This window comes from Geotrypetes seraphini, chromosome 8 (assembly GCF_902459505.1).
Source record: "Geotrypetes seraphini chromosome 8, aGeoSer1.1, whole genome shotgun sequence".
Lineage (NCBI taxonomy): Eukaryota > Metazoa > Chordata > Amphibia > Gymnophiona > Dermophiidae > Geotrypetes > Geotrypetes seraphini.
In genome coordinates this window covers 86,212,183-86,224,060 of record NC_047091.1, presented here as the reverse complement: position 1 = coordinate 86,224,060, position 11,878 = coordinate 86,212,183, and the positions used below count along the sequence as shown (strand labels likewise).

General features: G+C 46.5%; 2 protein-coding genes across 2 annotated transcripts; one reads left to right on the top strand and one right to left on the bottom strand.

The window, feature by feature from the left end:
- The first annotated feature begins 320 nt into the window (after positions 1-320).
- LOC117364961 (histone H4-like) lies at positions 321-756 on the top strand. Its single transcript, XM_033954709.1, has one exon. It carries the CDS (start codon positions 321-323, stop codon positions 630-632), a length of 312 nt encoding a protein of 103 aa, XP_033810600.1. The 3' UTR covers positions 633-756.
- Positions 757-4,270: 3,514 nt separating this feature from the next.
- LOC117364921 lies at positions 4,271-11,301 on the bottom strand. Its single transcript, XM_033954663.1, has 2 exons — positions 6,798-11,301; positions 4,271-6,425 (listed from the first exon to the last, which is right to left on the bottom strand). The coding sequence occupies exon 2, from the start codon at positions 5,996-5,998 to the stop codon at positions 4,889-4,891; it is 1,110 nt and encodes a 369-aa protein (XP_033810554.1). The 5' UTR covers positions 5,999-6,425; positions 6,798-11,301; the 3' UTR covers positions 4,271-4,888.
- Positions 11,302-11,878: the final 577 nt, after the last annotated feature.

The window sequence follows — 11,878 nt, the reverse complement described above, 5'->3', positions numbered from 1 at the left end:
GGTGGGAGTGAATGGAGGTCTGAGGAAGATGATACTTTATGTCCTCACGTTAATATCGTTTACAGCACTTTAACAATGGCAGCATATGTATGGAGCAGGGCAAAGGATCAGTTCAGGTCTTTTCCATTAATTTAAAAAAAAATCTTGGAGAATTTTCAGAATGAGCTCATCGTTGGTGGGCCTAGAATGTGGAGGAAAGGAGGAATCGGTTCTCCCGCCTTTGAAGAAAGCTCAGTTCTCCGTCAGGTCGGCTTTTCTTCTATATTAAACTTAGTTTGCAACGGGTTTGTCATTGCAGTGCTTTTGACTGTTAGCTCAAGATGTCTGGACGTGGCAAAGGTGGTAAGGGTTTAGGAAAAGGGGGCGCTAAGCGGCATAGGAAGGTGCTGCACGATAACATCCAGGGGATCACAAAGCCCGCTATCCGGCGCCTGGCGCGTAGAGGCGGCGTGAAGCGTATCTCTGGCCTAATCTACGAAGAGACTCGCGGAGTGTTGAAAGTTTTTCTAGAGAACGTCATCCGAGATGCCGTCACCTACACCGAGCATGCCAAGAGAAAGACAGTAACCGCTATGGACGTGATTTATGCCCTGAAGCGCCAAGGCCGCACTCTCTATGGCTTCGGAGGTTGAAGAACCTGCCAGCGACCATTATACCTGCCAGTTTACACAACCAAAGGCTCTTTTAAGAGCCACCCACGCTTTCAAAGACAGAGCTGGGATTTCACTGCTTCTTTTTAGGTATCTTTTGCGGAAAAATTATCTAAAAGCCACAGCTCACTGCACGGTTGTTATTAAAAGCACAGTTACTTACCGTAACAGGTGTTATCCAGGGATAGCAGGCATATATTCTCACATGTGAGTGACGTCATCTACGGAGCCCCAGCGCGGACAGCTTTTCAAGCAAACTTGATTAAAGTTCAAGTTTGCTACACTGCACCACGCATGTGCATGCCTTCTTGCCCACTAGAGGGCGCATCCCCACCTCGTGGTCCTCAGTTCCATAACCAGCAAAGAAGCCATCCCTGGGGAGGAGGGCGGGTTGTGAGAATATATGCCTGCTGTCCCTGGATAACACTTGTTACGGTAAGTAACTGTGCTTTATCCCAGGACAAGCAGGCATGATATTCTCACATGTGGGTGACCTCCAAGCCAACCAAAAAAGGGCAGGTGGGAGGATGGCAATTTAGGAAAATAGGTTACGTAACACCGACTGGCCAAACCGGCCGTCGCTTCTGGACAAAGTGTCCAGACAGTAGTGGGAGGTGAACGTATGAACCGAAGACCAAGTGGCAGCTTTACATATGTCCTCCACAGGAGTAGACCGGAGGAAAGCAACAGAAGCTGCCATAGCCCTGACCTTATGCCCCGTGACTCGACCATGGAGCGTGAGACCAGCCTGAGCGTAGCAAAAAGAAATACAAGCAGCTAGCCAATTGGACAAGGTGCGCTTGGAAATAGGATGTCCCAGCCTATTAGGATCAAAGGACAAAAATAATTGAGGAACCTTCCGATAAGACTTGGTACGTTGGAGATAAAAAGCCAACGCCCTCTTACAGTCCAGCGTGTGAAGTGCCGCCTCACCAGGATGGGAGTGGGGCTTCGGGAAGAACACCGGAAGGACAATAGACTGATTGAGGTGGAAATCAGACACAACCTTAGGTAGAAATTTGGGATGGGTGCGAAGAACCACCTTGTCATGATGGAACACAGTAAAGGGCGTGTCCGCAACCAAAGCCTGAAGCTCACTAATTCGACGAGCAGACGTGAGCGCAAGTAAAAAGATCACTTTCCAAGTGAGAAACTTAGGAAGAGACTTGTCCATTGGCTCAAAGGGAGGTTTCATCAACTGAGCCAAGACCACATTCAGATCCCAAACTACAGGAGGAGGTTTCAGAGGAGGATTAACATTAACTAAACCCTTCATGAAACGAACCACCAGAGGATGAAGAGAGAGAGAACGACCCTCTAGATGCCGATGGAAAGCAGCAATAGCACTAAGATGCACCCGGATGGAAGTTGTCTTCAGCCCAGACTTGGACAAATGCAGCAAATATTCCAGAACCGAGGACACCGGAACCAAACTCGGGTCCAGATGGTGCGAGGCACACCAGGATGAAAATCTAGTCCACTTCTGGGAATAACAAAGCCGAGTCGAGGCCTTGCGCGAGGCTTCCAACACCTCCCTGACCGCCGAAGTCAGAGGGAAAGGAACCAAGCCGTCAGATGTAATGACTGAAGATTGGGATGTAACAGCGAACCCTGACTCAGACAGCAGAGAGGGAAAAACTGGCAGAAGTAGAGGCTGCCTGGCACTGAGTTGAAGGAGCAGGGAAAACCAGTGCTGACGAGGCCAACGTGGCGCTATGAGAATCATAGTGGCTCTGGAGGACTTGAGATGAACCAACGTCCTCATTATCAGAGGAAAAGGAGGAAACGCATAAAGGAATCTCTCTCCCCAGTCGAGAAGGAAGGCATCTGCCTCGAGACGGTCCTGGGCGTACATCCGGGAACAATAGAGGGGCAGTTTGCGAGTCTCCGGGGAAGCAAAGAGATCCACCTGAGGGGTCCCCCAGCGGTCGAAGACCTCGCGTAGGACTCGGGAGTTTAGCGACCACTCGTGCGGCTGGAGAAGACGACTGAGTTTGTCTGCGAGACAAATCTTTTCTCCTTGGATGTAAACTGCACGTAGGAAGATGTTCTGGGAGACCGCCCATTCCCAAAGGCGCAGGGTTTCCTGGCACAGGGCCCAAGAACCCGTAGCTCCTTGTTTGTTTACATAATACATCGCCACCTGGTTGTCCGTGCGTACGAGGACTACCTGGTCATGGAGCAGGTGGCCGAACGCTCGAGCTGCCAGAAAAATGGCACGAAGCTCCAACACATTGATGTGACAAAGACGGTCCTCCTCCGACCATAGACCCTGGGTCCGCAGACCGTCGAGATGAGCCCCCCACGCGTACTCCGAGGAGTCCGTGGTCAGGACCTTGCGATGCAGCGGAACGAGAAAGAGCAAACCCCCTGAAAGATTGGAAGAGTTTGTCCACCAACGGAGCGAGCGTCTCAAAGAGGGAGTTACCCTTATCTGGCAAGAGAGTGGATCGCACTCCTGACGCCAATGGGAGGCCAAGGTCCACTGAGGAAGCCTCATGTGCAATCGGGCGAACGGAGTGACATGGACCGTCGACGCCATGTGGCCCAGGAGCACCAACATGCGATGAGCCGAAACTGCGGGCATCAGCGAAACCTGGCGACTCAATCGAAGCAGTGCCTGCAACCGAGGAGGAGGAAGGAAGGAACAGAGGCGAACCGTGTCCAGCACGGCTCCGATGAACTGAATGGATTGAGTCGGGTTCAACTGAGACTTGGGGAAGTTCACCTCGAACCCCAGACGTTGAAAGAAGATGATAGTCTGTCGGGTCACTGAGATAACCCCCTCTCTGGTGGAGGCCTTGATGAGCCAATCGTCCAGGTAGGGAAAGACCTGAAGCCCCTGGGATCTCAGAGCTGCCGCAACCACCACCATACACTTCGTGAAGACTCGAGGGGACGAAGCCAGACCAAATGGGAGGACCCGATATTGAAGGTGCCAATCTCCCACCCTGAACCGTAAATACTTGCGGAAAGCGGGATGCACCGGAACATGAGTGTAAGCTTCCTTCAAGTCTAGGGAGCACATCCAGTCCCCCTCCTCCAACAGAGGGTATAAAACCGGAAGTGACAACATCCGGAACTTCTCCCGGACCAGGAATTTGTTGAGCTTTCGGAGGTCCAAAATGGGGCATAAGTCCCCTGTCTTCTTTGGGACCAAAAAGTAACAGGAGTAAAACCCCGTTTCCCGTTGTTCTGGGGGCACTGGTTCCACCGCCCGTAGGCTCAACAAGGCCCTGGCCTCTAGAAGGAGAAGGGGAAGTTGGCTGCGGTTGGACGGACACGTTCCGGGTGGATGGTCCGGCGGCGTGGCTGAGAAATTCAGCGAGTAGCCCTCGGAGATGATCTGGAGCACCCATGCGTCGGATGTAATCTCAGTCCAAGCCACAGAAAAGGACCTGAGACGGCCCCCGATTGGGAGGGGGTCCGGTGATATTGCGGAGGGGGCCTGCCCCCATCCGCACAGCCCGTCAAAAGGACGGGGCCGGCTTGGACGCTCGCTGCGCCGGAGGTTTCGGCTGTCCCCCTCTACCCTGCTGGGGAGGGCGCCTGTACTATTATTCTTAGGGTAATGCTATATCCCACTTTCCCTTCCCCTCACCAGCTCCCTGACTGGGAAAATTAATAGCATACACAGATGACTGAAAGCATAATATAGGTTTATTCATACAATTTTATAATAATGAAATCATGCAGTAAGGAATCAATAATTTGTTACCATATATATTGCATCATCACTCTGATATCGGAGGACAAGCGACCATCAGAGGCAGCGCATTCATTTCATCTCAGCATCACACGGCTTGTCAGCAGTGGAGAAGTCCCGATTCCACTGAGTTCTGCCTGTCTTTTTATGCCCAGATTATGGTCAGGATCCGGTTTGTATACGTGTTCAAACATGAACATATCACAGACAAGTTATGGTCAGGGTCCGGTTTGTCTATTGTGCTCAAACATGAGCATATAGGCACTTTTTTACTCAAAGTATTATGGTCAGGATCCGGTTTATGCATATCCTGCTTTTCCCCCTTTCTCGATTGAGTCATCCATATCCTGTTTTGACTAAATCTGGCTCACCAGGTGCAAGTTATCTTTCTGAACTCTAGTTCCCCTTTTAAAAAAAGAAAGTTGTTATTTGGTATTAGGATCCTTTTAGTAGAAGATGGTTTCTTAAACAGCCATTGTTACTAAAAACAACTCTCATATCATATATATCCCATACGTATCACATTCGGTCCTTAACAATGAGTGTTGTATGTAACCATCATCACTTTTTGTTGTTTACAACAAATGCCACATAACAATTCCAGATAGATAAAATTATTACCAGAATAACAACTATTAACAGAGGATGGATGATCCAATCCAGAGTCGTTTTGGCTGAAGGTGAGTATATCCCACCAATGATGTGAAGTAGCATCAGCTATTCCTGACCCTATTGTCACTATCGAGTCTGCTGCAATAGTGGTAGTAAGCTGATGAGCCATAATACTTTGATTTAGGTATCGGATGGCACTCTGTATTTTGGTTGATTGAGTTAATATTTGCTTAAATCTGGTCAAATTTAAATCCCAATTTGGAACATCCCACTTAGTGCTATTCCAAATGATAGCTACATTCTTATCCACATCGGAAGTTAATATGAATGTGTCATTTTCCCAGTGTAATACTGAAATGTCATGAATACATCCCGAAAAAGGCACTGCCATTCCTGGTATCACTGGTTGATCAGTTACTACACATACTACTTGTGGTGCTATTTCGACCATATACCTATAGGTTATTGGCATAATAGTCCATTCACATTTGTTTACAGTATTTTGCAATAAACATGGTTCATATACAGCAGATTGCAATTTACAAACTTTTCCACTTAAAGTGTTATCACAAAAAGTTAAATCATGGGTACGATTATACATATCTATCACCTGTCCATAAAAGGTGGGGGTCCAAAAGTGTTGATTAGGAGCTGACCCAATTAGTAAAGGCATCACTATGTATTTACACATTATACTCTGTTTGGTTACATTGTAAATGGTAAAATATCCTTGACATAGGGTTTCCTCACACCTTATCTTTGAACTAGGTATTTGTAGCCAATGGCCTGCACGGATTACATCAGAAAAGACGGTCCTCCACACTTGTTCATTTGCTGTCAAAAGTTGTGTTTGAAAGACATTTTTCTGTTGTTGCTGCTGTAATGTTTGCAAAGAACATATAGTCCAATTGATTATGTGAGTAATATTAGTATCTATAAGGAAGGTTAGAGAATTACTAGCATTAAAAAGATCTAACATATCATTATCCACGCCAGCTGCTAGTGTCATTGGGTACCAAATAGTAGGCATCCAATTAGCTTGTATAGTTAAAGCATCATTAATTTTACTTCCAGGTGCTACAATTTTGTACTGCCTGCCATTTCTGTTTCGTATTTAATTCTGGGAACACAGTCTTTAAGCAACATAGAAGTGACACATGGGCAGTGACATTTACCACTACTTGACTCTGATATAGGGCATAAAAGATATACCCTCTTCTGTCATTGTGAGGGCCTTTCCATATGTCCACATTAGTTGTGATGTTAGCTATTGTACATCTCTGTCCTTTTTCACAACTAAACTTTTCCTGTTGTCGTCTGCTGGTAGCACTTCTCCATCCCCATTGAAATCGAGCATTGTCATCCAAAACCAGACGCCTAGCCGGAGTCCATCCTTCTACGTGACCCAAAGATACGATACCAAGGACTATGAATACGCATAGGACGATTAGGGTTTCCTGTAAAATTAAACACAGTATTACTCCCGTAGGTAACATTTCTCCTGTGGGAAATATTCCCATTTTTCTACACCAGGCCTCATTATCAATAGCGTACGGTCTTGTCCCACTGCTATCACTTCAGCAGGAGAAGGGGGACCATTTTGGTTGCTAATCCATATTTTGGCCCCAACATTTACAGTATTTGTGGATCCAAACCCTTTTGCCCCCCTAACCGTCAATTCTGTAGGGGCTGTGGTTTCTCTTACCGGAGCTATATATATATAGGAATTAGCAACAGTTGTGCAATTCTTTCTCCCTGTGCTGATAGTCAGCATCAATTACCCCTCCCAAGACAGTTATTCCTTTTAAGGCATAACTGGATCTGGTTACCAATTGCTCATAATGTTCTTTCGGAATTTTTCTCTGTGTTCTCCACAGCTCTAGTGGTGGAATGTGGTACTGCTGGTAGTGTAAATCCTGGAAGGAAAGCACATGTTCATTAACAAAAAGAACAAAGAAAAGAAACACATGGCACGTTTTCCCCTCTGCAAACAGTACTAATTCTTGTATTGCAGAGTCAGTCTCTGTGTTGAATTGTTGAAAAGATCCTGAAACACAAAACACACAGATTAAATAGACTTATTTCAGGGTCCTGTGGTACCATATGGCCACAGGAAAATTTAAACAGGCAGACACATTCTCTACATGGTAAAATTAGACTGTCTTTTTCCTAACATCAGGGAATTATTCTCAATCCATATTCTTTATTAGGTTCCTATCCTGAAGAGCTTACTTGTAAAAAGTAAGCAAAATTTCAATTCCGAATTCATCCACTTACATAAAAGTTTATTATACTTATTCTTTTCCGGTAACAAGGTTAACAAGCCTTTTGTTTCACATTTATTTTAATTGTATAGGTACTTAACCTCTACTTTTGTTAATCTTTTTATTTTAAACTTCCCAATTTAATTTTAAAATGCATTTAAATTTAATTACTCCCTAATCATACATTTCGGGCAATGCATACTTTAAAAAAAATACTTTATAAACCATGCAAGGGCACAAAAATTCATATTCAAAAACTTTTTTCTTATGCACACTTCGCCTGCTTACAAAGACAATATTTCTTTTAAGCATGGCATCTATTGCTAGAATAAATCTTTCTTCTTTTCAGAAAAGTATTCTTTTACTGTAACATGCCTGAGATCCGGCTTTCACATACCTTACCTTCAAACAAATGTGCTGTATAAACCAGCAGGCACTCTTACGACTGCCAGAACACGTAACTATCTGGCTTGACAAAATTATTTGTCTCAAATCACATTCCTTATTCTAACATACTTTGCATTCAATTTCCAGCCTTGAAACCAGCTAGACTTTTTAAACCTTTATTTTTCTTTCCTAAACCATCTCGTTTAATATCACATCCTGATTCCTTCCGACCCTGCATTACCTTTCTTTACAGAACTTTCAGACAAACAGCTCCTAAACTACTAAAGTACCTTAATTGTTCTTAACAGCACAGATCTACACTGCAAAAACTCTTCCCTATGTGTGCTCGTAAAGTTTTCATTCTAAAAATCTAAAAATCCTCCTGCTGCTAACAAGGTAATTGCAAGTTACTACATTTGAAATCCCTCTGCTAGCTAATATTTACAACAGCATAAATCGATACCTGTGTTTGAAAAATTCACTCTTTATTCTTACTTGGATGCAAACCCACATGGTCTTCTAAACACTAAAAAAAAAAGTTATCTCTATTGTTCTCAACACAGCAAGAATCCCTTAGCTATGCAAACTCTGATCTCTCACTACGCTGATCTTAGCGTACAGAAGCCCTTTTTTTTTTATACTTATATTGTGCCACTTTTACAGCTGCTCTTTCTGCTACATCCTGATAATGTTCCAGTTTATCCTTTAATAATTTACTATTACATTCCAGCACCAGACAGCACCAATTAGCGTCCCTCTAATTCTAAACTACTCTGTTCTACTCTCCCTTTCTCTTTAAGTGCCGTCTGCAACCGCTTGTGCACCCCACGGTATGCAGAGGCCAACACCCAGCTCCTTCGAGCCAGGGTAACTGCTTCACCTGCTTTTGCAGGGATTGTTTCTACTCTCCCTTTCTCATTAAGTGCCATCTGCAACCGCTTGTGCACCCCACGGTATGCAGAGGCCAACACCCAACTCCTTCGAGCCAGGGTAACTGCTTCACCTGTTTTTACAGGGATTGTTTCAAGTACTTGTACCACATTCTTTGGTTCAAATTCCCTTAATTCCTTATCCCATGATTCCGCCAATCCATGATTGGCTATTTCTGCCGCTATTATTTCATACGGGTCCCCGGTCCAGCCAGGTATCCCTGCAGGTTCTTTTTTAGATTTCTCCTTACGCCGGAACATTGTTCGGTCTTATTTAGGGAGATCCTGCCGACTACGCCAATTAATGTACTGCTATTATTCTTAGGGTAATGCTATATCCCACTTTCCCTTCCCCTCACCAGCTCCCTGACTGGGAAAATTAATAGCATACACAGATGACTGAAAGCATAATATAGGTTTATTCATACAATTTTATAATAATGAAATCATGCAGTAAGGAATCAATAATTTGTTACCATATATATTGCATCATCACTCTGATATCGGAGGACAAGCGACCATCAGAGGCAGCGCATTCATTTCATCTCAGCATCACACGGCTTGTCAGCAGTGGAGAAGTCCCGAGAAGTCCCGATTCCACTGAGTTCTGCCTGTCTTTTTATGCCCAGATTATGGTCAGGATCCGGTTTGTATACGTGTTCAAACATGAACATATCACAGACAAGTTATGGTCAGGGTCCGGTTTGTCTATTGTGCTCAAACATGAGCATATAGGCACTTTTTTACTCAAAGTATTATGGTCAGGATCCGGTTTATGCATATCCTGCTTTTCCCCCTTTCTCGATTGAGTCATCCATATCCTGTTTTGACTAAATCTGGCTCACCAGGTGCAAGTTATCTTTCTGAACTCTAGTTCCCCTTTTAAAAAAAGAAAGTTGTTATTTGGTATTAGGATCCTTTTAGTAGAAGATGGTTTCTTAAACAGCCATTGTTACTAAAAACAACTCTCATATCATATATATCCCATACGTATCACAGCGCCGTGCCGGAGGTCTAGAAAATGCAGGGGTAGACTTCTGCGGGTATCTCCTCGGGGGCGGCCGGAAAGATTTTTGCGGCGGGGCACGAGGTTTAGCACGGACCAAGGAGGCTAAGGAGCGCTCCTGTTCCGACAAACATTTGGTCGCCGCCTCCAATGATTCATCAAACAATTCAGAACCCACGCATGGTAAATTGGCCAGGCGTTCTTGTAGGTTAGGATCCATATCGAGGGTACGGAGCCAGGCCAGCCGGCACATAGCCACCGCAAAGGCCGAGACCCTCGAAGCAAGCTCAAACGCGTCGTACACAGCGTGGAACAGGTACAGCCGCAATTGAGACAAATTGGACATGAATGTGGCAAACCCCTCTCGATGGAAAGGAGGCATAACCTCCCGATACTGAGGTAGGTCCTTCACCATACTACGCAAATAGGATGAAAACGTAAATGCGTAGTTGAGGACCCTGATGGCCATGAGGGAATTAGAATAGAGGCGACGACCAAACTTGTCCAGGGTCCTCCCCTCCCTTCCGGGCGGGACCGCCGCTGAGACTCTGGAGGGTTGAGTCTTTTTAAGCGCCGACTCCACAATCAACGACTGGTGGGAGAGTTGAGGCTTATCGAACCCTTTAGATGGAATGGTCCGGTATTTGGACTCCATCTTCGACGGCACCGCAGTGATTGTAAGAGGGGAGTCCAAGTTCTTAAGGAAGGTTTGATGTAGAACCTTATTCAGGGGAAGGCGAGGAGTTTCCCTCGGGGGAGTAGGAAGATCCTGCTCCTCTAGGAACTCTTTAGTATATTGAGAACCCGCCATTAAGTCAAGTCCCAAGGCTTGTGCCATATCCTGCACGAACCTGGAGAAGGAGGATGTTCTGGCGGCCGGTGAGGGGGTCCGAGATCTCCCCGCCGAACAGAAGGGGGAAGCCTCTTGGGAATACCGCGGTTCCCTGCCAGACCCCGATCCCCAGGAGGCCACATCAAGCGACCTCGAAGGGGTCGGGGAACACCTGTGCCCCGAAGAGCCCTTGGGAGAAACCCCGGGGGTCCGAGGTACCGAGGCGCGCCCCCTCCGTCTCGGGGAAGAGTCTCTCGAACCCCCTCTCGCGGGGGAACGAATCAGGCTTGGGTTGTCGAGGCGGAGCTCCGAGACACGCAAGGTCTCGCCCTCGAGCGGCGAAGAGCGGCCACGCCTCCGAGGAGAACCCCGAAAACGTTTGGGTTTCCTCGGACGACGCCTCGCCCGAGGCCGGCCCGAGGGCGAGGAGCCCCGGGAAGACCTCGAAGAAGAGGACGAGGATATCCTCCTGACCCGACGCACCTTGTCCCTAGGCCTAACGGTTCTCTCAGGCTGGGCCTCCGAGGTCGAAGTCGAGGGCAAGGTCGGGGGCCGTACCGGCACCCGAAGTCGAGGGCACCGAGGCCTGGGCCGTCGAGACCGGCGCAGTCGAGGCCGAAGCCTGCTGCAGCTGCTCGATGGCTCCGGACAGCTCCGAGGTAATCAACGCTCGGAGCAAGTCTTGAAAGGCCGGGATCCCCATCATGGCCGGTAGGTCCGAGGCCGGGGGGTGCTCCCTAGAGGGCGACCTCGGTCTCGAGTATTCCCTCGGGGCACTAGATTTGCCAACCTTGGGCTGAGCCGAGGCCAACCCACCCGCTGTCGAAGAGCTCGAGGATGGCTTCTTCTGTCATCTATTTCAGACGTCTGGAGGCAATTCCTTTATCTATCTCAACCGGTACATAGTAGTGGGGGGTCGAGCCTTCATTGTCTGAGAGTTAACTTCGTTAACATAAATTAAATGACCTCTTCCCAAACCATTAAGAGAGTAAACACCCAACATTCTACATTTGATTACTTCCAGCATGGACAGAGACAGAAAACTTATCCATTAAAATGTGTCCTTTCATAGACAGAGACAGAAAACCTATCCTTTCCTTTCAATCCCCTCTTACGTCATGAAAATGACGTCATAAATGCACAGCATGAGCGTGGAGGGAGAGATATTCTAGATATGTCTCTTGAGGAGGAGTTTTAGGGGCTGTAATATGAGTCAAACAGCGCAGGAACAGTCTAAAAATTACATAAGCAACAAGAGTGCAGATAATAATAAAGATTATAACAATAAGAAGGTCTTTCACCCACCCCTGCATCCAAATAAAATACAGATCCCAAGGATTAGATAAACCAGAATTACGTTTAAGTTCAACATTCTTATTGATAGTAATAAGGGACTCAAACCTAGCCTTAACCTGGTCTCGGGCCTTGAATTCATCTGGGACCCCTATCTCATCTATGTATAGCTAAAGTGCACTGGCCTATCTACTGGCTG